Here is a 25,841-nt window from a genome sequence, read left to right as displayed (position 1 = left end):
GCTTTGCTCCTGTTTGTTGATCTGCATGAGATGGTGTTGCCAGCCTGACCTACTGCCTGGAGACTCTGGCCCTCTGCTGCAGCTGATGCTCCCTCGGTGGTTGAAGTGGACAAGAGACTTTCCAAACTTTCAGAAGACCATTTAAGTTCATAAACACTAATTTAGGTCACATCAAAGTCTAGATGTTGTAATTTTGAGGGGAATATTACTAGGCAGGAACCAAGGTTAGTAGATGGGTGAGAGGGTGCTACACCATGAAGGAATGGGGGCTGCCTTAGCAAGGTCATTATTTTTAAAATACCATTCAAATGGTAGTGCTGCCAGACTGGCAGTTCTCCTTGCTGGGAGGGAGGAAATATCCAGATTGAGACTCTGGTGAAAAAATAGTACTCATAGGTGAGAAACCAGGGTATCACTGAAAGAGGTTTTGAAGACTGGAGAAAAGTTGGTCTGTATCATGAGCAAGAGTACTGAGGATGTTGCGAGGGCCTGGTGTGTTGCTGCACCTTTGTAGTGATGGAGATTAGCCAGTGAAATGCAGCTGTGGACCAAGGCCGTGAGGTGAGAAGGTTTCCTCCCTTGCTGACTTGGTGGTTGCTCCAGAGCTGCAGACCTGACTTGCTAGTTGTGGAGGGACCTTGCTTCAGAGCAGATAGAGAGGCATTTTGTAGCCAGTCCCCATGTGTGGGTAAGCTAAGGGGGGGAGCCTTGTACAGTGGTTACTTTGAGTTTTGCAGACTTGGCGGAATGGTTGCAGGCAGCCATATCAGCTCCTGGTGTTTTGGATGTAAAGGTCATTTCTTTGAATGACCTACAGGCCTTAGGTGTTCTGGCTCTGCTTTTTTCTTCTCTTGATGTACAATCCTTTCTTATAACTGTTTCCATCTTCATTTACTTTATTAAATGTTTTTCATGCTATGTGCCCAGGCCTTATATGTGTTCCTCCCTACATAGAACACTTTTCCCCACTCTTCCAGCAATCTTCAGTACTCCAGATATCACTTCTGGGGTATATAGGGAAAGCTCTTCTGCTCCAGAAATAAATTAGTCTCTAGAATACTACAAATAAGGGTTACAGTTTTATGATCTTTTTTCTAGTGCCTATCATAGTGCCTGGCATATAGTCGGCTTTCTAATACTAAAAAAAAAAAAAATAGTGAATGTTTGCCTTTTCCCTATAGTATTGGTCAAATTTATTATTCATTTTCTTAAAAATATTTCATGGTACAACAGAAAGTATGATTGGTGGTAAACGGTCACTGACATCTATAATTGTGTACTTGCAGAGGTTTTGTTCGTCCTTGAGTTGTAAGGTGCTACAAATGCTTTGTTTTGGGAGTTATTCCCCATCCCATCACTTTCACTGACTTATGTCATGATGGCTGTGTTTCTAGAACTTAGTTCTAGGAAATTTATTTATTAATATATATATAAATTTATACCTGAATAAAGACATGAAGATAGTGCGCTTGTCAATCCCAGGGAACAGCACCACTAGGCTGGGAACAGACTTAGCAGTGGTTCTGAGACAGATAGGCCCATGCTATGTATAAAACAACACAGGCTTTGATATGGGTGCAGACTGAGGCAGGGAAGAAATGGGAGATGAATTCAGAAACTCACAGGGCCAGGAGGAGTGGAATATTTTATAGATCCTTGGATGGGATTTAGCTTTTAATGAGAGAAGAAAGCTTTGGAGCACCATGGAGAAGAGCATGACCAGGAGAGATCTGCATTGTAACAGGACAAGTCTAGCACTGGTGTGACCACCTGATGTGGTGTGGCCTTGCTGGCGGGTGGTGAGAAGTGCCAGGGTTCTCTGTTCTGGAGGGCAGCCGGGAGGGACCTGGTGGGTGAGTGGATGTATGGAGCAGAACAGAAAGTATTGTCAAGGCGTCCATCACAAGCAACCGAATGTGGACATTCTCACCGTCCCCAGGAGCCTGAGGTAGGGACATGGTTGTGTGCTGCTTCACAGTGAGTGTTTTGGATGTAATCTCATTCTAATGTTTAGTTTCAGCCTTTCTGTGGCGCTCTTTCTGGGCATGTGTATGATTGTTGAGATGGAAATGTATGAAAGCTGTATTCCATGGACCATTAACTTCTGGGCTGAAGTTTCTTTGTATGGTTCTTTAGAGCCTTTGTAACCTCTGCCTGCCGGTGCTTCCTCCAAGCTAAATTGACAAGTAGTTCTTTTGTGCGTTCTGTTTTAATAAAAGCCATTTCTGTATTTTAGACTTTTGAAAAACAGCATTTAAAAAGCAGAAATAAAATCTTTAAAGAAATACAAAGGCAAATCCTTTTCCAGGAAGAGCTTGTAATTTTACGTGATGTATTTAGAAGATGCTGATAAGTAGCTCCTTTGTTCTGTGATTGTGTCGCTAGGTTTGATCAGACAAATGGAGTATTTCCTCAATACCAATATTTGAAATCCCATAGCATATACTATTTGGCCAATCTGTTCTCTTATGCTGTTAATATCGACTATATTATGGAAGAGCAATGTCATTTTTTTTCTCTATGAAATAACTGCAATTTTGCGTTCCTCTTTTGGCTTTTATTCTGTAAGCTGGTCCTTTCTGTAAGCCTGTTTATTTGTTTGTCATGTTTTATAATAGCTTTATAATTTCTAATGTGTTTTGTTTATATCTTAATCATAACATTAATTTGATGAAGTCTTTAACTGTCTGTATCTGATATTGAATTTCCCACCAGCACAGGCCTATGCACAAAGATGCTGAGTTCCTGATTATAAATGCAATGAGATTGTATTTTTTTGTTAACATATTTCTTCTGAAACCATTGATTGTAGTGATTTTTTTTTATATCTAGAGCTTATTTTAGAGTGAGTAACTGAGAAATATTTTTTAATAAATATACATAGATCTGTCAAAATTTTTGCCCATTTTGTTTTCCTGCATTGGGGAATTCTTATGATAACTGTGGGAGGAACCCCTAAAACAAATGGAGTATGTTCATAGTTAATAATTAGAAATGGAACTCATAAAAGTGTCAGCTCTAAATAGTGGTGACCATTTTTTTCTATGGCACCACAATAATCCTGAAGCAAAAATGTATATATCATTCTCATTTAAATTATAAAGAAAATTACTACATCTGATGGATGCTTCAGTGGTTATAACTGAACATAATTTCTTCGGACAACAATTATACTTCACTATTTTATACAGTTTGAGAAAGAAGGCAGTTAATAGACGTGATTATAGTAGAAATTCTATGATCTAGAAAATCAAAGTTCAGCTAGATCTGTTTTAAAGAACACACCATGGTTTGCACCTCTCATTTGTTGTGAGAGATTGAAGATTCAGACTCAGTAAACAGATTGCTAACTATCACAGAACTATTTGTTATAAAAGTTAAATAGAGAACTATATTTTCTTAAGGGCTTATTTTATAATGTGTTAGCTTATATTTTATTATGTGTTACTATATTTCAGCCTATCATAATAAGTAATAATGCTTAAGGCAAATACTGTATAGTGATCTATTGATTTATTATTTTAATTGAATTGGCTAGAATGGTTATCATAGGTTTACTTTGAGAATTGGTCAGACCAATTACAGCAATAGGAACATCTGAGCAGCCTTTTCAGACACTTGCTCTGGGGTGATTTCATTCTGGAGTATAGATATGTGTAGACTGTTGGGTGAAGACAGATTCTGCGCCAGCCTCTCTTTGCATCAGTATGACTTGTGCCTTTATTAATGTTACAGTCAACATTCCATTGCTGTGAAGAGACACCATGATCACAGCAACTCCTATAAAGGGAAACATTTATTTGGGGCTTGCTTAGAGTTCCAGAGGCTTAGTTCATTATCATCATCATGGCCAGCATGGTGAAGCAGTTAAGAGTTTTATATCCAGACCTGCAGGCAGCAGGAAGAGAGAGAGAGAGAGAGAGCCACTGTGCCCTTTAAACCCCAAATCCACCCGACTGTCACATTTCCTGCAGCAAGGCCACACCTCCTACTCTTTCAGTCTTGCCATCCTCCATGGCTAAACATTCAAATGCATCCGCCTTTGGGGGCCATTCTTATTCAGACCACACAGTTAACTTTGTAGGAGGGCACACAAAAAAGGATAAAGCTTTAAAACTACATTAAATGTATTTGATGAGCTTACAAGAAAGGATTATTGGAAACAAAACAGAGCAACTCAGAGAGAAGCTTGAGAAAGTTATGCTGGGCATGGTGCTACTGCTTGTACGCTCAGCACTAGGAACCATCTCTTGGAGGACAGTATGGGAGACAGGGAGAGAGAAGCTGGTAGAGAAAGGGAGGGAGGACTGGAAGGAAGATGCAGACATGGCCTTAAGGCATTTGTCAATTCTGTTGAGTTTCAAAGCTCAGGAGACCAACGGAAATGGCCAGGATGGACTCATCTTGGGAATCTTGTAAATATTTGAGGGTTCTATCCCCTCCCACAGTCTCTATACCTCTCCTGAGATTATGAGAAAATTATCACCGAGGAGATGAAGAGGAAGAGATTACCTAGAATGTTTATAACTTTTAAGTCCTCCCCTCAACGTGTGTGTGTGTGTGTGTGTGTGTGTGTGTGTGTGTGTTTTCTCATGCCCATTAGTGTATGGGTGAGTATGTGGGTATACATGCATGTGTGTGCACAGGTGTGTCCATGTGAATAACAGAAGATGATCTTGGCTTTTTGTTTTTCACTGTGCATCCAGGGTCCAACAAACCTTTTACCTACTGTGTCATCTCCCTAGATTCAAGACTGATTTTAGTTCCAGGAAAATTGCAAGATTTGCTGTCTACCATGACTGGAAAGTTGACTTGCTAATTAAATTTAGTAACTGGGTTTGCTGGTAAAGTTATTTAAAGCCACCTGTCCCTTTGTGGTGCAGATGTTTCCAGTGAGCTGTGAAATAATGCTCTTTCTGTTTGCATGCCAGCTCTGATTATCTTTGTCAGGAGGCTTAACAATCCTGTTATGCTACTGTATTTTGACTCTAAATTTTTGTTCTAAGAGCCCACCATCCATTCTTTTTCTCTTAGTCATTTTGGGTCATTATTTTTTGTAACTGTCATGTTGACTTCTTAGAATTAATTCCCTTCCTACTTAGGGAGTAAACAGATTTAAGCATGTCTCTGAATATTAAGCCAAAAAAGGCATTTTCTAGAACCAAATCTTACATCTGAGCTGGAATTTGTGCAGTTCTCCTTCCCAAAGAACTATGTTGTAGACTACTTCAAAGGCCAAGTAATATTGTTGGGCACACCCTGTTTTCAATTTCTTGTGTCTCAGTGTCACAAAAATCCAGTCTAGTTTGCAGCCATCATTAGCAGTTTCTAGTTGCCCAGACACACGTGGGAGTGGGAGATTGGCACTGAGCTTGGCTTAGCAAATCAGGGCACCACATTGTACTCTGCTCCCCTCACATCTGGTCTGATTTTAGTAAGACTTCCTTAGCAAACAGTAAAATAAATACCCCACTATCCAAAGTTCAACTGATAGGAGAACCCTATTTTAATCATGTGACAAAACAATGTTTATACTTAGTTAAAACACTGCAGATAGCACATATAGTTTCTTTCTCTCTCTCTCTCTCTCTCTCTCTCTCTCTCTCTCTCTCTCTCTCTCTCTCTCTCGGCAGTTCTTAAATGCTGCTGTTGCTCAGCATCACCAAATGTACCTTGTAATATTTTCTGAAACAAATAGGGCCACATAAGACAACCATACACAGGTAAACATGACCTCTCCACCCTCTCTCTCTCTCTCTCTCTCTCTCTCTCTCTCTCTCTCTCTCTCTCTCTCTCTCTCACACACACACACACACTAAAATAATAAGATAAAATAAAGTCAGTTAAACTCTTCTTTTTTTACTTTTAGCCACAGTGGAGTAATTGTGACATGCCCCAACACATACACCTTTCTATTTCTATATAAAATTCTAATAGTGACAACAAGCCATATAGAGAGGGGTAAAGTGGTAAGGAGCTGGCGCTAGTGGGAAGGGACTCTACAAGGGAATAAATTACTGATATTTCTTTTGATTTCTAACCAACTATTCTCATTTCTTTTTCCTTATCCACCTAGACCTAGACCTTTCTGCTTAGAATTAGTTATTTGGAAGCAGAAAAACAAAAAACAAATACTAAAATATAGTATTGAATACCAGATTTGTGGAAACATTCTTGACTGTTCTTTAAAGGCTAAGCATAACCTTTGGTTAAGAGAATTGGCACTATTCTTTCTCACAGACACATGTGTATGGATGTTCATATCTTCATTGTTTATGATAGGTGCAAAGTGGAAAGCCTTGCTGATCAGTTGGTACATAATGCCATAAATTAAATGTGCCGTGAACATGCAGTGGACTACTATTCAGTCATAAATAACTATGGAGTGCTAATATATGCTACAGCATTAAAAATACACTATGTAAATGAAGTTCAACATTTGATCAGTAACAGAGTTATTTAGCTTTAGGCATGAGACCTCTGACCGGATTGTGCCCAAATGGGCACTCAAATGTATTTAATAGATTCAAGATCATTAAAACTAGTTAAAATAATGAGAAGAAAATGGATCGATGCAATCTCCCTATGTAGCTTTAAAATAAAGTGAGTTGGAAGATAATGACACTAAGACAGAAGTATTCCTCAAAGATGGTCAATTGAAGTTCCCTTGTGTCTTATTGATTAGACATTTAAAAATACACACATGGTGACTGGAGATCATTTGGTAAGTGGCTCACCCTTTTGTAGAGTGTGCTACTTTCTATTGCTAATTTTTACCACATTTCTAAATGTGCTGTCACCTCTGGATCCTTCTGACTTTGTCTCTGGAAAAGCTCTGGATGACCACAGTTTTTAAAAGTGACTTATTTACATTTTTTAATCATGTGAGTTTTAATTCAGGCACTGTGGTGCCCACCTTTATTCCCAGCATTTGGGAGGCAGAGGCAGGCGAATCTTTTAGCTCAAGGTCAGCTGGTCTACAAAGCTGGTTCTAGGAAAGCCAGGGCTACACAAAGAAACTTGTTTTACAAAAACACATACATAAATACATTCATACACACACACACACACACACACATACATAATATGTGTGATAGGGCCCCTGTATGTTGACTGTCTCTAAACTTATGAGTGCAGGTACATGTGCAGCCATAAGGGGGCATTGGGCCTCCTTAGCTGTAGTTACAGGCAGTTGTTAGCTGATTGCTGTGGATTGCTGGAAACTAAAATCATGTCCTCTTCAAGAACAGTACACTCTGCTTATGTCTGAGCCATTTCTCCAGCCTCTTAACAACCACGTGTTCTGGTGTATCAGGATATCACATTATGAACCTTAAAATATGTGGATTCATTTTTCTATCCATGACATCTCATAGTTCCCAAATTCTTAGTTGGTTGTTTGAAGACAGTTAAGGGGTGCCCCTTTCCTCTTCTGCTCCCCCTCCCCTTCTGCCTCTTTCTCTACTTCTCTCCTCTTTATTGAAACATGAGTTTCTTCTTTTGATTTCTAAGCCAAAACAGTCCTTAAAAATACGTACCATTTATTGACTGCCTTTGAGGGACACGTCTATCTTAGTGACATTACCTTCTAATTCACTTTATTTTAAAGCTTGCTAATGAAGCTGCATCAATATCTTTCCCTCTTAACTTTCTTAATTAACTAGATTATTATGAAATTTTCTATTTAGATGTATTCAGTTCTAGTTTCTTAATGGCCTTCCTGGACTCATTTTGTAGATCAGGGTGGCCTTGACCTCATAGAGATCCTCCTGCCTCTGCCTCCCAAGTGCTGGAGTTAAAGGCATCCACCACTGTACCCAACAAATGTGTTCAGTTATAGGATTATAAAATGGTGTACTCTTTATAGGAATTATTTTATGTGTTCTACCTCAGTGGAAGTTCTTAAATGAGTTGTCCAATCATTCACAGACACTTCCAACAAATGTAATACTTCATGAACATTCTATACAGTTACTCTTATTCACGACAAGGGACATATGACCGATGTACAGTAACTATGTAGTCATGTAGTTCCTAATTGAGGTTATCTTCCTCTTCTTGGTGTTTTGGGTTCTGGAAGGACCAAATGATTTTCCGTTTTTTTTGTTTTGTTTCATCTTGGTGCAGTCCTTGGAATTTCCTTCCTTGTTGGCTTACTCTCATTCCCAAGTGCCCAGCAGTAAAATTCCTTAGGCATTTGATCAAAGATGTGTCTTCTCCTTTCTGTTTCTACCTCAGAGGAGGTGCCCCTGTGGTTCTGACCTCACAGTGGAAAAGAGTGTTCTCCGAGCACCTAGCTACTATTTGCCATTTTAGAGCTTCTCACCTGACTACAGCCATGTACTCCAACCTTACAGACTCCCTAGCAGTAGCTTCTACCGTTTCCTTGAGGCAAGTCCTGTCCACCCTCGTCAAGGCTTTCCTCATCTCTAATTGCCTATTTTTCCTCTTACAAGAACATTCCATTATATGTCCCCCTTTTCTCCCATTGTCCTCCTATCAGAAAGGTTCTTAACCCAGACCCTTTTCCTTCCTTTTGCCCTATCATGTTGTAGGTGGTCTCTTGATACTCCGACTTCAAAATGAATCTGACATGACCTTCCTAAGCATTTTAAACATATATAAACCCCACTACCTGTTTAATCGACATCATGTTCTCCTCTCAGGGACTCAGATGTTGAACAGTGGTGATGGATCCATAAGGCAGTGGATTGTGGGATTGGGACACCCTTACTATTTGCCTGCCAAGGGGATGCTAGAGAGGTGTTCTTTGGGCATTGTGTAGGGAAGTAGAAGTGCAGTGTGGTAGCCCTGCGTCAAAGCACCGGAAGGCATGGGTTTCTTTACTTTTAAAAAAAGAAATAGAAAAAATCCTCATGTCTTTGAAAGGTGCAGCCACTTCTTGTCTCTACCTTCATGCTCATTGTAACCCAGAGAGCCCTTGTCAGCCTGAGGGAGGCTGAAGTGCTCGTCAGAGGCCCTGCCAACTGCCTGGAGAGATGGGAAAGCACCATCTAGTTCTTGATATGGGGACTGTGTTAGAGAGGAAAAGAAATTCCTGATCTCAGTTGGATAATTAAATGTGCTTCTACCAAATACACTGCTTGTGTGGTCATTTTATAGAAAGAAATATGATTTCTCTTGCGTTGACTTGTATCTTTAATCAGTGAGACTTCTTCGATATAAACCTGAATAACCAACATATGTTTGGTCTTGAGTCTATGAAAAAAATCTTAAATGTATCATCTCATAACTAAATTGGGCTCAATGCTGTATATTTTGGAATTTTTCTGTATCACCATTATCTTATCCAACATCTCACTCTCTGTGAAGAGAAAATAATCTTAAACAGGTTGATGATGCTTATATGTCTTTAAAATGCTTCTAAGTCACCAGCCTGAAGTTTGACTGCTGAGCCTACCATATGTGTCCCTGAGAAAAATGGACTTCCGCTTCCCCACGAGAAGCCTATAGTTCTTACATTTGTATTTGGTGATAATATTTCAGGAATATTAATACAGCCAGGAGCAGAGATTTTTATAAGGAGTCTATCAGTATTCCTTCCATGGTAGCTCTGTTACGACTCCGTGTCTCTTTTCCTGCCCCAGTGACCTCTTTATTTATATCCTGGGTAACAGTGCCTGCCTTGATCATAACAGTGGAGGAAATCAAGAATAAATAAATGCATGTGAGCTATTGTGAAAAATTTCTCAAGGTGTTTGTTCAACTTATGTTGTAATAAATAGCTTAACTTTTCAGTTTTTTTCTTAAAACCTGGAGTTTTGGCTGATCATATTTCTTCTAAAACTACATCTGCTGTTTATTCATAGGCAGCTTCTAGTCATGATTCACTTGTTCTAGAGAAGATGTTCTCTTCAATTTGTTTGTACATGTATTCGTTCAATAAATGCTTATTATGTTCTAGAAACTGTCCCATGTACTAGCGATACATCAATGATTAAAATAATGTTTTCATTGAATCTTATATCCCTACCTACAAGTTGAGTCCCAATATTCTACTGTCTTTGAAGTGGATGGTTTTTTCCGTTGTTGTTGTTGTTTGTTTATCTTTGGGGTTTTGTTTGTTTATTTTTTGTTGTTTTTTGGTGGGTTTGTGGTTTTGGTGTTTCGTTTTGCCTGATTTTATTTCAAAGTCACCCTTAGCAAACTAAACCACTGGTCCTGACTGCTTTACTGAAATAGTTAAAGCATTTGACGGTAAGCACATTTTGTTATTATTTTCTCTTTGATTCAGGGCCATACCCCGGGGCTGTGCACAGTCTCCGTCAGAGGCTGGAGGTGGTGGTAGCACCTGAATAGGTTGTGAGGGCACACCATGCTTTAAGGATACACACATGCTGAAGCGCTTAGTCGCAAGGCTGCCTCCTCTGCCAAGGTGGCACCCCAGTTCTTGAAACTCAGACTGCTCAGCTGGCGCCTAGATCCAATTAAACAGGGTTTTTATTGATGCAATTAGGAATTCCATATTTGTTATTCTGCATGCCTTTTCTAATGTCAGACATTCATTGTAAAATATTTCATCTTCACTGCAGTTCTTCACTATGTTGAGAGCCAATTTTAAACACAGGACACATTCAGAATGTCATTTGGGACGTGCTGCTTTCTGTAACTTAATGGAAGTCACTACCACATTCTGTTCTATTTTAAGTACTCGGCACAGGCGTTTGTTCACAGTGCTAGCGTGTATACATTAGAGATTGATTACTTTACCTGAAAAGTTAAGAGTTGAGAGCAGCTTGTTTCTCAGTCTGCGGCTGCAGTGATACTGTTCCCCGCAAATGAACTCACAGGAATGTTTTATTCATTTGTTTCAAATTTATTTGTTACAACTTCAATGTTGGACTCATTAAGATACTGACCATAACTGTTGCTAAAGTAATATGTTGATAGATTCTCTCTCTCTCTCTCTCTCTCTCTCTCTCTCTCTCTCTCTCTCTCTCTCTCTCTCTCTCTCTCTCTCCTACACACACACACACACACACACACACACACACACACACACACACCTCATTGTCTATCTGATATCCCCAAAAGGAAAAGTGGACTTGCTTCATTAGGGTGTATGTGCTTGTGTATCAAGAACTGTGCCTAATGTCCTTTTATATAATTTTTAGACATTAACACATTATGTTTGAAGGAATTGACCATAATTTCTATTTTATAAATAAATAGATTAGCTTAGGCTAAGATTATTTTAATGAATTTATTATAATTATACTAATAATAAATAACAGATCTGAGATCTGATTACAGATTTACTGATCATTCTCTTCTCACAATGATCATTTCAAGGAGAACATTGGTTTCTGTTTTTTTCTGTGGTATTGGCTGTTTTCTCTGCTTTATTAAGATGACTATATTCATTATCAATGACAGCAAATCTTAGCTGGAAAGAATCAAGGAGTAGGTAAGTTTAGCAGCCAATTTCTCCAAATGAGTTCTAAAGGAATGGGCTGGTCTGTGAGTGCTAAAATGCTGTCATACCACAGTTGTTAGTTGGCCTTGGGGTTTGTTGCCAGTCCTCAGGGAGAGCTTGTCAAACCATTCCCCTCACTGCAAAAAGCAAGAAATATAACTGGGGTGTTCTTCCATCATCTTGTGCTGTACAGCCTCCCTGTAATCCCACTGTCAATTTCTTTTCCATTCTAACCATCCATCATCATTCAGCATTTTCTCTGGTGCCCATCACCTGGCCTTCCCAGCTGAGATTAGAGTGCAAGCATAATGAATGAGGGCGAGAGCTGTCCCTATGCGGTCAGTGCAAGTCTCGGAATTTGAGCAGCTCGCTCCTTAACGGTCTTGACAGCAGTTCCCAGGCTACTTGGCTGGATGGGAGGGCATGTGAGGAGAGGTGAGTTCTGTTTCTCCTCCAGAACACTGAAGTGCCAAGAGTCCACGCAGAGTCCCTTTTGATGGTAGAGACACTCAGGTGTTGTGAACTTTTGTCAGGGCCTTTCTTTTGGTTCTGATAGCTTTCTTTTCAAAAACCAGGTCTTTGGGATGCTGTTTTCTTTTTAAATTAATAATTGAGTAACTTTGTCAATTTTGTGTTACCATAAGAGGATATCACAGACTGAGTTGTCTCTAATGACCAGAAATTCAGTGCCATATAGATCTGGAGGACCAGCAGGTGAAATTAAGAGGCAACAAGTGATGTTTCTGCTTACCGTACCTTAATAGAAGACAGAGGCAGCGCGAAAGAGAAGAGCGACACAGCCATCTGTGTCCTAGGCTTGCTTGAGTCCATGCAGGATCACCCTCCTGATCCATACTTGTGAATTAGAGGTTAGGCACCCCATACAGGTATTGGGGGCAGGAGAAACACATATATTTCATAGCATTTAATAACCTAGATTTAGATAGCTGCTTTATAGAGAGGAAATCATATCAAATGTAGTGAGGGTGTACATAGGCATGGAGCTAAGAGAACACGCAAGGTTCCTGTACGTAGAATTTTGCTTTAGGGTTAAAGTAGACAGAGCAGAGTCTTTTTCACTCTTATTATGTACCAGCACACTGCATGAATCTCTCAACATTTCCTTCAGTGGCCAGGAGTTTTGAACAGTGGGCTGTGACTAAGTTTGGAACTTTATACCCTGTCTTTCTCCCTGCATTGCCACAGCCTCATCTCTCCCACTGACATTTATAGTGGCTCCCTTCTTCATATTTGGTATTGGCTTTCTTTTGTTTTTTGGTTTTTTTTTTTGTTTTATTGTTGTTATTGTTTTTGGTTTCACATTTGCTGGGCTTTGACAGTCAACAGTAGATTTTCATATATGCTTTCTCATCTAATTTGAATATTTTTTTCACCTGGGTCTCCATTTCTTTTTCCACCCAAGCAACAGATGCATGCCTGTTTAACCTCTTTAGGTAAGGATAAATTATGCAAGCATTAATGAAATCATATAGTGACATATGTTAGGTTTATTTGGGTTGTTTTATATAAAGTTACTTTTAGTGGAGTTGTGGGCTTCGGGAGACAGAGTTGTCTGTTTTAAACTAGATATTGGTCTTAAAGGTATTGGTAGAAGAAATGCTGCTCCAAAAGTGAGCCCACTGTGGCCAAGGTACACAAGCTGAGCATGCACACCATGTATGCTGCGCATTTGGAGAACTGTGGCTTGGTTGTTTTAAAAGTATCGAGTCCTTAAAATCATAGCATTTGATAGTTTTAGAAATCATCAAAATTCACTTATTTTAATTCATATCACTTTGAGATAATACTCATCCTGAATAGAATTGTGTGTTTTTGCATCCATCTCATATAAAGTTTTTGGGTTTTTTTGTCCATGCTGTTCCTGGAGTGCAGAATATAACCTTATTTCCCCTGTCCTTTTCTTGTGATTCCATACTGATTACATGTTCTGGTCTTGGAAGGAAAAATCATTGAAGCAGAAGAATCTATCCTAAGTTTCTTTTCTGTATATGTAACTGTTCAATGCTCTTTTGAGGAAGGGGTTTTCTAAAGGAGTAGTATTTTTGTTAGCCTTTTCCAAGATCTCTCTCTCTCTCTCTCTCTCTCTCTCTCTCTCTCTCTCTCTCTCTCTCTCTCTCTGTCTCTCTCTCTCTCTCTCTCTCTCTCTCTCTCTCTCTCTCTCTCTCTCTCTCTCTCTCTCTCTCTCTCTCTCTCTCTCTCTCTCTCTCTCTCTCTCTGGTCCTGTATATTCAGTGAGCCCAGGCCTTGCTCACGCAGAGAGCGTTCTCTACAGCTGTACCCGGAGTCCTTGTGTTGATCCTCATGCTTTCATTTAAGTTGCAAACATTAGTGAGACATCACTAGGCCTGGTTCCAGTTGTTGTGTTGTGACGCAGATAACGTGAAGAGGCAGGTCACTAATTTGAAGAAAGAGCTGCACATGCCTGTATTTTTATTAAAACTCAGAACTGTGCTCTGAAGGTTAACAACTGATCCAAGTAGTATCTGTCTAAATGCTGATGCCCCTGGTACAGACCACTGAAGCTTCACGTGGGTTTGCCAATCTCCTCGATGCCTCAGTGACCACCAAGATAGGTAATAAACAAAGCCAGGTTTGCTTGTGTTTGATATCATGCAATTAATTCTAATCAAGAAACGTTTTAAAGTAGAGAAAAAAATAAGCGTAGGTCAGGTATATATTTGAAGAAACCCACCAAATAACATGGTTTTGAATTCTGAAACTGCCAAGAAAGAACACGAGGTAAATAAAGAATTAAGCACCAATTATACACTAAAAATCATGTAACCTGGTTAGGAAGCACATGGCTTACTAGCTAAACATGGGAGACACATTTATTTACCAATTTACTAGAGGTGGTTAGACAACTTCATTCTTTACTGCTTTTATCCTTCCTTCCTTCCTTCCTTCCTTCCTTCCTTCCTTCCTTCCTTCCCTCCCTCCCTCCCTCCCTCCTTCCTAAAGTCCTTTCTAGGTAAACTTGCCTCCTCCCTCCTTGTATCGACAATCGAAACAAAGGGTTTTGCACATGTTCTGTAAGTATTCTACCCTTGCAACGAAACTCCATAACTTCACTTAGCATTTGTAGACATCACGGTTTTTCAGATGGAATACAGGAGCTTCCCAGGCTGTGCATGCCCTGCCTTTTCTTCTCAATTTTTGCCAATCTAAAGAATCCACTCTTCTTGGAGTAGATAAAAGTGGAGACAAACTAGAGATTGTAGCAGTTGAATTTCACTTAAAACAAAAACAAAGCCCTCAAAAATCCATGAGGCGTGACAGAAGCATTTCTCCTACCTTCTGAAGTTATATGCAGCTCTGTAGTCTAAACTCTCTGCAACTAAATCTGTGAAAATAGTGATGGAAATTGTTATTGCCTCAGAGTGTGTGACTTGGCAGTTACTTCCTGTACTGTGACCCTGTGGTGTCTCAGTTAATTACCAGTTAAGCATCATTTGAGGGAGGAATGTAAGTCCTGGTTGGAATTGCAAACCCTGCTTAAAGACTTGTGATAGGATCAAGAGAACAGCCATTTTATATTTTGCAAAATACATGTCAGTAGCTTGAAATAAAATCCAGCTTGCAGTGTGGTACCCTCCTTTAAGACAATTACATTTTCCGTGATACTGGATGGCACTTACTGGAAATCATGAATGTTGCCAGCTGAGAGCTGGAGTGGATACATTTTATGGTTTTAAGAATGACTTGATGAGTTTCTTTTACATTCATTTTTAATTTGTGTGTGTGTGTGACCGCATGTGCAAATATGTGCATGCTTGTGTGCGCTCACATGTTTATCACCATCATGGATGTCTGTGGGTTACATGTGTGTCTAGTGCTGTAGGAGTTCAGAAGAGAGCGTTGTGTCCCCTGGAACTGGAGTCGGAAATGGCTTTGACCTCCCATGTGTTGCAAATTGAATCCAGGTCCTCTAGAAGGAGCACTTGGTGCTTTAACCACTGGGATTCCCCACCCCCCAAAATTTATTTTTCTTACATTTACTCACTGAATGTACTTGAGCGATTTACATAAATGTTTATTTAAATAACTATTCTTTCTAGTGTGATAAAGTAAAGATCTTAATAAATGATATATTTTAATGACCAGGATTCTATCTCTCACCCAGTATTATAAAAATCTTAGTGTGTCTTTCATTCAGAGGAGTTTTGATATGGTAGTGTGGAGAATAGGATTTATATACATCTTACCACCGGGAATGCCTTCAATGTAACTTCTTCTTTGTCTGTGTGCCCTACTGTCCAAGGAAGACACTACTGACTGGAGAGAAACGTTATATCCTCAACTCTGCTATTACCTTGCCCCATTGCTTTACCATATGTCAATTGTTATTCTTGGGCTTTCATTTTCTTTCTTTTCTGGGTAATTATGCCATAGATGGTTGAAGAGAAAGCCTGATTCATATTGTTTGCAATGACTGTAAATACTGTGGGTGACCTAGGAGGTGGTTCTTGTGACAGTGCGACACTCATGCAGATAGGCTTGGTTTGCTAATTTGTAAAATTTCTACTGAGCTAACTCTCAGTTTCATCTTTCCCGGAAGGAGGTCCTGATGACAACTTAATCGAAGGTGGAGGAACAAAATTTGTTTGCAAACCTGGAGCCAGGAATATTACCGTCATATTCCATCCATTACTGAGGTAAGTCAGCCTCCCTATGATGTACTTACCCATGATCAATATTCTCATTATTTATGCTGATGTGCTGGGTGCCAATAGTTCAGCTAGCATTGAATCAAGTCATTAGGAAAAAGAAACTTGTTTCATTTTGTAAGGCTTCACAATGAAAGTTAGTCAATAGGCCAGATAATGTGAGCCCAGCAGCTCCTTGTTCTCCGGAGTGCTAGCCCTCAGACACTTAGATTTGATTTTCTTTGCTTTTCTTCTCTAGTGGTACCCATCCTCTCCTCTCCTCCTCCCCCTTTCTTGGATCTGTCTCAGTGGTTAGCAAGCCATGGCCCACTGGGGTCATCTAGCCTGCCATCTGTTTTCATAAACACACATTTGCTACCCACAGTCTTGCTCTTGCTTGTGTGTCCATGTGTGGCCTTACTGCACCTCTGCGCTGCTGTCACAGAAATGCAGCACACAAGCCTGTAGCGTGTTTTGCTGTAGTTTTTCACACGAAAAACATGTTACCGACCCCATGGTCTCTCTTCCTCGTTCACACGGATGACTCCTCCACTGTCCCTGGGGAATTAGCACATCCTTAAACAGTTGTGATTTGCAGATCTTAATGATGGTAAGAACTAAATATGCTTTGTGTTTTGGCAGGTAATCACAATTATACTAGCTTGTAGGAAAGAATAATTTACATTGTTTTTACAAAAAAAATATTCTACATCCTAAGTACTTTTAAACAGGTACATTTCTGCGTCTGTTAAAGGACAATTGCTCAATGGCTGCAAACTTTGCCTTATAGTGAGTAATTTCTGGAGGTCTGTGTGCACGACAGAGTTAAACCTGTCTGTAAACTTAAGGGAGGCTCTGATGCTGTGTTTAATACCATGCTTTATTCAATTGATTTATAAAAATACGTAAAGAACAAACATTGTAGATATAACAGGGTACCATGATGTTTTCATACATATAAGAATCTTGTACCTCCAGGTTAAATACCTTAGACATGTACTATTTTTTTTTTTTTTTTTTTTTAAGCAAAATCTCAGAATCCTGCATTTTGAAGTATGCATTATTGTCTGTAGCCTTCCTAGTGCACAACTACATACCAGTCCTGCCTCTCTTCAAGTGGCTACTCATAGCTCAGCCTCTGCCCATCCCACTCACTATCCATCCTATCTTCTGCTAACCAAAGCTGCTCTCTTAGGTTGTAGAGATGAACTTCTAAAACAGCACAAGAATGAGATCATGCAGTTTGATCCTTGTTGTCACAAATGAGAGCATTGTATTTTTTGTGGCTGAATAGTGTTCTATTGTGTGTAAATATCAAACTTCTTTTATCCAGTCATCAGCTGCAGGATATTCTGGTATTTTCTACTGTTCCTTTGGGTGTGTACCTAATTTTGAATTTGCTAGATCACATGTAATTATTTTTCTAATTGTAAGTTGGTGTGTGTGTGTGTGGGGGGGAGACCTTCACACTGTTTTCCATAATGGCTGTATTAATTGATCTTACAGGCAGTGTGCATACTTTACATTATTTTACAGTAAACTTTAAATGGCTACTAAAGAAAATTTCATATTATATGTTTATATGTTTTACCACAGTTTATGAAAGGAACTTTGGATTTAGCTACATAATATAATATTACTTTTCTCTGTAAAGAATTATTTTATAGTCACTGTATTTTATGTAATGGAACAGAAACTTTTGAATTCTTTACAAGATGTATTTCAGAATAACACATTAACTTTCTAAACACTTGCTGCAAGTAAATCACTTTAGAATCATGGGATTAAGAAGAATAAGAGTATTAAGTTTGTTGATATATGTTTCCTATAATAGGTAAACTGTAATGTAAACTTTATGTATCTAATAATATTGTTCACATATGCTAATTAGTTTAGCATGCGTTCTGCAATTTCAATTGATGGTTACTTAGTGTTGTTAATTGCTAAGAAAACAGAATGTGCCTGAATCTATATAGGCCTCTTCTAAACTCAGTTTAAAACTGTACATTGCTGCCCAGTTTTGCCATGCATTTAAGTCCTAATATATATGATTATTTCAATTATGGAAGGAGGCCAATGGAGGGCAGAACTTAGACGAATCATATGACGAGGCTTTTTTAGTGCAGCACTCCTCTACTACAGAGTTGTTATACAGCGTCTCGGATGCCCACATGGCTTACTCATTCCATTTGTGTTTTAATGCAGAGCTGTAAGTTACTGTGTACAGGAACTGAAGAAGGCTTGTCACACAACATAACTTGTCATTGGTTCTTTTCTTTGTGCATCTCTTAATATGACTAACAAAAATATTATGTGGCTTGCAAGAAGAATTCTGTTCTAAGCTGGTGACAGCTGCAGGCTTTACATTAGCATTTGGCATAATCTCAAGCATTGCTCCTTAAAAGCACTATTGACTTTCAGCTAAAATCTAATAACAGGCTTATAAAGCTTCAACTGGCTAAGTCCTTTAGCATTTTAAATTTTTATTTATTATTTTCCTACATTTTCTAAGTGTCCATTCTTCCTTCTAAGTTTATAAATTAAATTTTGTAATTAGGAGACTCAATATATACATACATATATACACACATTTATATGGTGTATATATAATATATGGTATATTTTAACACATTAATTTTTATCATGAGTTAACTTTTCACTAGTAGTTATCATAATAGACTGTCCAAGCCCATGTCCTTATTTAAAAGACAGTATGCCAAAATGAGACAGATAGAAGAATGTAAAGATGTCAGGGGAACAGGAAACTTGACATTTAAAATGAAAACTTTAGCAGGGTATGTTAGCTCATACCCAGGCTCTTTTCCCTTAGTTTTGTTACTAGCTATTACTGGACTCTTCTTCCTGGAGGCTTAAGGACACAGGTGAGATGACATCTTGTCTCTGAGGTGCTTGCTGGGTAGCACCATCTGTGTAGGAGGCAGAAGTTAACAGGTCTGGACACAGCAGGTACTGGGAAGGAGGTGAGTCCGTGGAATCTTTCTTACCTGTCAGTGAATGGAAAGATGCAGGGACTCTCTTGAACCAGTTTGACAATTCTTATCATCACGTATTAAAAAAAATCAAATGAAATGTGGATTTTAGAGTATGGTATTTCTTTTATGGGTGCTTTTGAGAGTCTGAGTTGGGAAGGTCTTTGTAAGAGCATTACTTTTTTTCAAATCTGATGCTGTGGTAAGAGAAGTGACCCTGAATGTTTCAGAGAAGGAGAAGATGAGAAATGGCTGGAAGAAACACAAGTGAAAGGCAGGAGGAGAGTGTGGTCCAAGAATCACAAGGGAGCTCCCTCTTGGAGCATGTGACCTGGAACTTGTACTCAGTGTGGCTAGAATAGAAATGGTTTCCTTTTGCTTAAATTAAGAGGGCATTATATTTAGACATTAAAAAACATAGGACTGGACATGGTGTTGCATGCCTTTAATTTCCACACTTGGGAGGCAGAAGCAGGCAATCTCTGTGAGTTTGAGACCAGCACAGCCAGAACTAGGCAGAAAAACCCTGTTTTACGTATATTTGAACTAACTAACTACATTTGTAATTCCTAAAGGCTTGGGAAGTACAGAGAAAGCTTGATTATATCAGTATTCAGGAGAAGTTATTATATTAGGGCTCTTACTGAATTTGAGGTACAGAAGAACTCGTGCTAAGGATAGGTCAGTGTGGCTTAGTGTAGTTAGTATAGGTCACTGTAGCAAAAATGGTATGCCCCTCCTAACAGTGATTTAGCTAGAAGTCGAATGAGTAATTTGATGTAGCTCATTTTGGTGGTATTTTCTCAAGTTATATTTGGCAAATGCTCTGTGGTGAAAATCAGCTGCCCTGAAGTGTTCATCCTTCATGTGATTTCTCATACAGTGTACTTTCAAAAATTACTTATAAATTATTATTTTCTATTGAAGCAATGAGTGGTCTGGCAAGCTTCATTACAAAAGTCATGGTTTGATTTTGGCTTTTGTAGTAGTATTTGAGTGCTAATCTTTCCAAATTTATAGAATAACCACAGAAGAATGACTTTATTGGCAAACTACATGTTAGTCTAAACCTAGTCTAATACAAAGGATCTGTTTTGAAAACACTTCAAAGATTATGAAATCTAACTAATAGAAACCTTGCATTAAAATCTTTCTGTGTTTCTGTGGCATTTTGCCCTCATTCAGGAAGTGAATTTCTTAGTATTGGATATGTGGAGCTTTGTGTGTTCATGTAGTTTGTTTTAAAAGGAAGTTACACTTTTAATATTTAGAGTAAATATGAATGTCAAGAGTTTAAATAATTATTCTATATATTTTTGCCAATGTGTTTATATTTGAGAAATTTCCACTAAGGTAAATTGATGTGTGCGCTGATGTGAGGAAGGGTGTTTCTCTGAGCCCCCGTGGGCATGTGCTAGCTTTCTACAGATACATGCTTGTTCTTTTTTATTCTTTTTTTTTTTTTTTTTTTTTTTGAAAACAGGGCTTCTCTGTATAGCCTTGGGTATCCTAGACTTGCTTTGTAGACCAGGCTGGCCTTGAACTCACAGTGATCTGCCCGCCTCTGCCTCCCAAGTGCTGAGATTAAAGGCATGTGCCACAATGTCCAGCCTACATGCTTGTTCTTAATGAGCTAAAGACAATGTGCACATTTTGAAAGGTGCTGACAATTACACAATCCAGAAGATGACATTCAAACATGAGAGGCACTTTGGCTATGGTGTTACATTTTTAAGAAACACAACAGTTTTTCTCAATTATGAAAAGTTATTTCAGACTATATGACCTACGATGCCTGAGGTGCAGTGGGCATTGGCTTATGTAGATTCTAAAACCCACAGAAGAATACATGTTTTCAACTTTACATTATAAATGTTAACTGCTTTTAATCTTGTGTCAGAGATTTGGAGATAACGTTTTCTTTTATTCTAAGCTTTTTAACGTTTGTTATGTGGTACATGTTGCGCATGGCTACAGAACCTGAGTGGAATGGAAGTCAGTCAGGAGCTAAACCACTCATCCATACGTATGCATGCATGCAGTTTCCACGGTGTTGGGAGAAGCCATTCGGCAGTCATTTGCACAAAAAGTCCTTATAATTACATTTTGTAAAAATGGAAATTAAAAAAACTGGAAAGATTAGTGAAAAAGTAAAGATTTGAATAAATGCTAGAATGTGGCTCTAAGTAATGAGATGGGTTAAAAACGAGGAAGTGTCCTTTGGAAGGCAATGATGAGAAATCAGCAGCCTGGGTCAGACGGAGTTAGCAGGGTGCTTAAGTGGTGGATGCACGCTTTTTGCCTCTATGGCTGTACTTCTGACACAAAGTGCTGCATTTGAGGTCTGGACCGATGTATTTCTATCAGTAAGTTCTTTTGGCTTTTGTTGTTGTTGTTGTTTTAAATCAAACTTGTCAGCACTGCTGATTGCTGCTGGCAAGACAAGAAGTTCTGACTGCCTTCTCCATCCTTTTAGCATTAATTGTCTTCTCCACATTTGAGTAAGAGGGACACTCAGGTCATGGTCAGATCTGGGAGTCACTCCTGTCCTTCCTGTAACATGGCTGGTTTGGGCCCTTCTTTCCCTCACTCTTTTCTTCTCTTTCTGTTTGCTATTTCGTTTTCTCATGGCAGTGTACTCATACGACTTTCCTCTTGCTGTGACTCCTGAGATGTAGACTCTCACCCCACTGCACTAAAAACGCCACTGTGCCGCTGAGATACTCTACTCAGCAATCCTGTCACTGTCCACTAATATTACTGATAGCTCCCATATAAAGGCCAGCAGTAGACCTTTTCAGTGCAAGAATTTACATAGTTTTTGTACTGCTGTTTATGTATTCTGAACATGCATTTCTCTTTTGGACTGTAATAGCCAAAATATGCCTACTCAGCATCAATGAAGTATGTTTATGTCTGGCCATGGGCCCATTTACATCTGATTTAGAAATATAAATTGATAATGTAATTTAGAATCAAAATAATATAAGTATACCTAGAGAGAAATACAATCTCTACCTTTAATAACATATTTCTTTAGGTGTAGGTTATGCATTGTCTTTCTATTCAATTTGGAAGATTTTACTATTCTCTGTTCCCTTCAGATCTCTTCTCTCCCTCTCTTCCTCTCTCCCCCTCTCCTTTCCCCTTCCTCTTCCTCCTTCTCTCTTTCTCATTAGTTATTTCTACTTTGCTAGCTTTGATATTAGGGCATCTGTCTAATACTAAAGCACTTCCATAACTTTAAATTTTCATGAATTATTGTTTGAATATTTGGCCATTATGAATATACTTATCATTCAGAACTGAGAATTAACCTTCAAAAAATAACTGCTAATATTGGATTAACCTTCTTAAGCAAAAGTTGGTAAACTAGTTTGGGGGGAAACAAGAAATTCAGTTCAACGGGGAGGGGAAGAGCTTGGTAAGTGTGATGAGCCAAGTTCCCACAGAATCACAATAGAGGGAGCAGGCTGGGACAGGAACATGGTGCTGGCGCCATCCAGCACATGCTCTGCGCCACAGTGGGGAGCTGAAAGACTAGTGTGAACTGACCAATGACATGAGTTACAAGGAACTAGGACAGCTTCAAAGGTTGGGGGGACTGGGACAGCTTCAAAGGTGGAGGGACTGGGACAGCTTCGAAGGTGGGGGGGGAACTAGGACAGCTTCGAAGGTGGGGGGAACTAGGACAACTTCAAAGAGCGGAGGGACTGGGACAGCTTCAAAGGTGGGGGGAACTAGGACAGCTTCAAGGTGGGGGAACTGTTATATTGAAAGCTTTTCTCAGAATGGCTTTGTAATCTTGCCTTTTAATTCTGCATATTAAAAAACTATATCCTCTTCATAGTGTACTAGACTAATTTCCTATGCTTTTTATAGCTATTTCTCCTTGTTCACTTGTCATATGTCAGAGCCAGTGTACCTACTGAGATTTAGTACCCTTTGGCCCCTCTTGGTGTTCCTTGGATTGCTGTGACCTTCAGTGCCTTGCCAGCCATCCTAAGCTCTCTGGCTGTGCCACAAATGCTCAGGGTGTTTGCACCTAGGAAGCCATTGATGCCTTTTAAATTTTGTTTTTGCCTTGTGTGTCAGCATGAAGTGTGATGGGAGAATGTTAAATGGTAAGGATAGAAGTAAGAATTATGAAGAAAATTGTAAGAGAAGCAGACCTGGACCCGTTCTTCAAAATGCAATTAGGAACCTGAGCCTGCTGGACAGGTTAGACAGAGGTTCCTCAAAGCCCAGAAATGCATCTGAGCGAGTCCATTTCATTCTCATTTCAACCCTTTTAGGAAAATTGAGAGCATTATTTCTCTAAATAAAAAGGAACCTACGTTTTCCTCTAAGCTGCCACTCCCTAGTGTTAGTTTATTGTATTTTCTGTTACACTTGATTTGATTGCTATGTAAATTTCTCCCTGTCTCATTCCCTCCACCATCACTCCTTCAACGTCCTTCTGGAGACAAGGTGCTCTGTGTAGCCTACCATGTTCTCAATCCTAAGTGCTGCACTTAGAGGCTATACACCACCACACCTGACATGTTGACTTTCAAGGTTAACCTCTGACATTGATTGTTTTTAAAGTTGTTTTCGATTGTACTTCGTATAGTTCATGGAAGCACTCTTTGTCACTGGAGCTCCTAAGCAGCCGGCTGTGCCACCCTCTGTTGCACTGTGCGTGTTTTCTCTCCATATCGTTCATTTCCTCCTCTTCTACCTGCTAAAGTTGTATATACCCTATAGCAGCGTCTTCTCAGTAGAGCTTTCTGAACCTTCTTTTCCTCTCTCATTGCTTCCTTTTCCCTGCCCTCCATGCTCTAGAAAGGCCTAACCCAACAGTTTGTGCAGCATTCTCGTGTTCCTCACTCATGAAACAGTTCTTGGAGCCAGTTGTTAATAGTTTCTGCCATAGCTTTGATATTGCAAAACAATACTAGTTTCTCAATAAATATGTGGAGAACGAATTTTGTGAAGTTAAGTACATGAATTTTTTCCTTCGAGAACCATAGTAAGATGGCTGCAGACATCTGTTTAGATGATGTCATACAGGTCATGGTCCATGGGTCATGGGTCATACTCTGTAACTCTGGTCATTGCCTTCTGAAACACACATTCTTCTAGATCTCTTCTTATGGTAGCTTTTAATACTCCGTAGAGAAACTGCAGGAATACAGTTCCGATTGTACTTTCTAGGGGAGTTATTGGAGGAAGACCAATTCTTACTCAGGTCTTGGAAGTAACCATGAGGGCGAGACTGAGGCAGCGAGTCACCGCTTCTGCCGTCTTCCTGCCTTATGTTTGCTGACAGGCTACTGCCTTTGATTTAAGATGATAGTGTGTAAACTTTTTAAAGTAGATTGTTAATTTCCCATGACAGCTTATGAAGCTTCCCCTCCCCTTCTCTCACCACACACATATCAGAAGAACTCCTGTGTGCGACATGTTTAACATTGTCTGTCAGAAAAAGTGCTACAGCAAGTCAGTCAGGATTCACGTTTGCAAACATACTTCCACCTTACTGAACATTGCAAAGGCTGTCAAAAATTTCATTTCTCTATATGTTCTTGTACTAGAGGTGAAACTCTTATAGACGTTAATGACAATGGGATTTTGTCACAGCCTTTAGAGCCTCTGCAGGGTGTTTGGTATAATTTAAATTTGGAAGAATGCTTGCCTGACCACTTTGAAATTTTCCAAGTAACTTGTGTGGATTTTGTAGTCTGCTGCAGTACAACAATCTTTGCAATATTAGTTATCTGCATTCTTTTGTTTGTTTGTGTTTCTTGCTGTCTTTGAAAAAGTAAAGTATAATCTTTTCCAAGTAGCCTTTTTTCATTTCTCTTTATTTTCCAAGTTGTCTTTTTCTCCTGTGTCCTGCCAGTCTTCTAGATTCTTTTTACCAAGTCATGCCCACTTTGTGCTCAGTGGAAGCTGGGTGAGATATAGTTTTGCATGCCATTCATATTTCACATACCCTTTCATGTGATGGATGATGAATACCCACGAAGAGTAACATCAGTTGTACTTTAATATGCAATTAATAATCACAGCTCTGAAGAAGGTTGCATTTGGTTAGAACATAGCCAGTGGTGTGTCCTCTGCAGAGAGAAGAAAGGAAAAATAAGTGCATTTATAATGCAATCAGTGCACCCCTCTGTAATTTATGTATATGAGCACATCCTAAGAGACCCAGATATTTGAATGTCTTTGAGATAGCACGAAGCCTCTCACAAACAAACACGATGGAATTACTTGAGGGAGTACATTAAGACAGCAGGCATAGTCCTTAATGGATCAACAGTGCACATACTCATTATCACAGCAAATTCCAGAAAAACCATCAATGAAACCACAAGGAGTCAGGCTAGTGATGCAATCCTGGTCATTCTGCTTGCATTGCTCACGCGCAATTTATAACCCCATGTTTGAAACCAAGCAAACATTAACTCTCTTCAGCGTTAATGTTGTTTCCCACTTGCAGCTGTAGATAGTAATGAGTATACATTTTTGATTCCTTGTTATATTGTATAGAAGAAAATAAATAATACTTTGTATTTTGTGCTGAACATGAAATAACTGGGGGTCCTTAAACACTGTGGGCCTAGGATATTACAGTAATATAGCATGAGCTTCCTTACCTAAATGCGCATGTCTTGGGTCTCACTTTTATAATTTGCTTTTGTATTCTTCACATTTAAGTCCCCTCGATGAAAAAGGATAGCTAAAATCCTTGAACCCTAGCGA

General features: G+C 39.2%; 1 protein-coding gene across 1 annotated transcript in view; it reads left to right on the top strand.

Annotated features, from left to right (window-relative positions):
- Exoc4 (exocyst complex component 4) overlaps positions 1-25,841 on the top strand; it is a 741,149-nt gene that overhangs the window by 335,199 nt on the left and 380,109 nt on the right. Inside the window, exon 10 of the mRNA XM_051151762.1 lies at positions 16,017-16,113. Within this exon, the coding sequence (XP_051007719.1) occupies positions 16,017-16,113 (97 nt within the window). The remainder of the gene's footprint in view (positions 1-16,016; positions 16,114-25,841) is intronic.

The sequence above is a fragment of the Acomys russatus genome, chromosome 10 (genome assembly GCF_903995435.1).
Source record: "Acomys russatus chromosome 10, mAcoRus1.1, whole genome shotgun sequence".
NCBI lineage: Eukaryota > Metazoa > Chordata > Mammalia > Rodentia > Muridae > Acomys > Acomys russatus.
The sequence above is the reverse complement of the archived record's forward strand: the minus strand, read 5'-3'. Positions and strand labels throughout refer to the sequence as shown.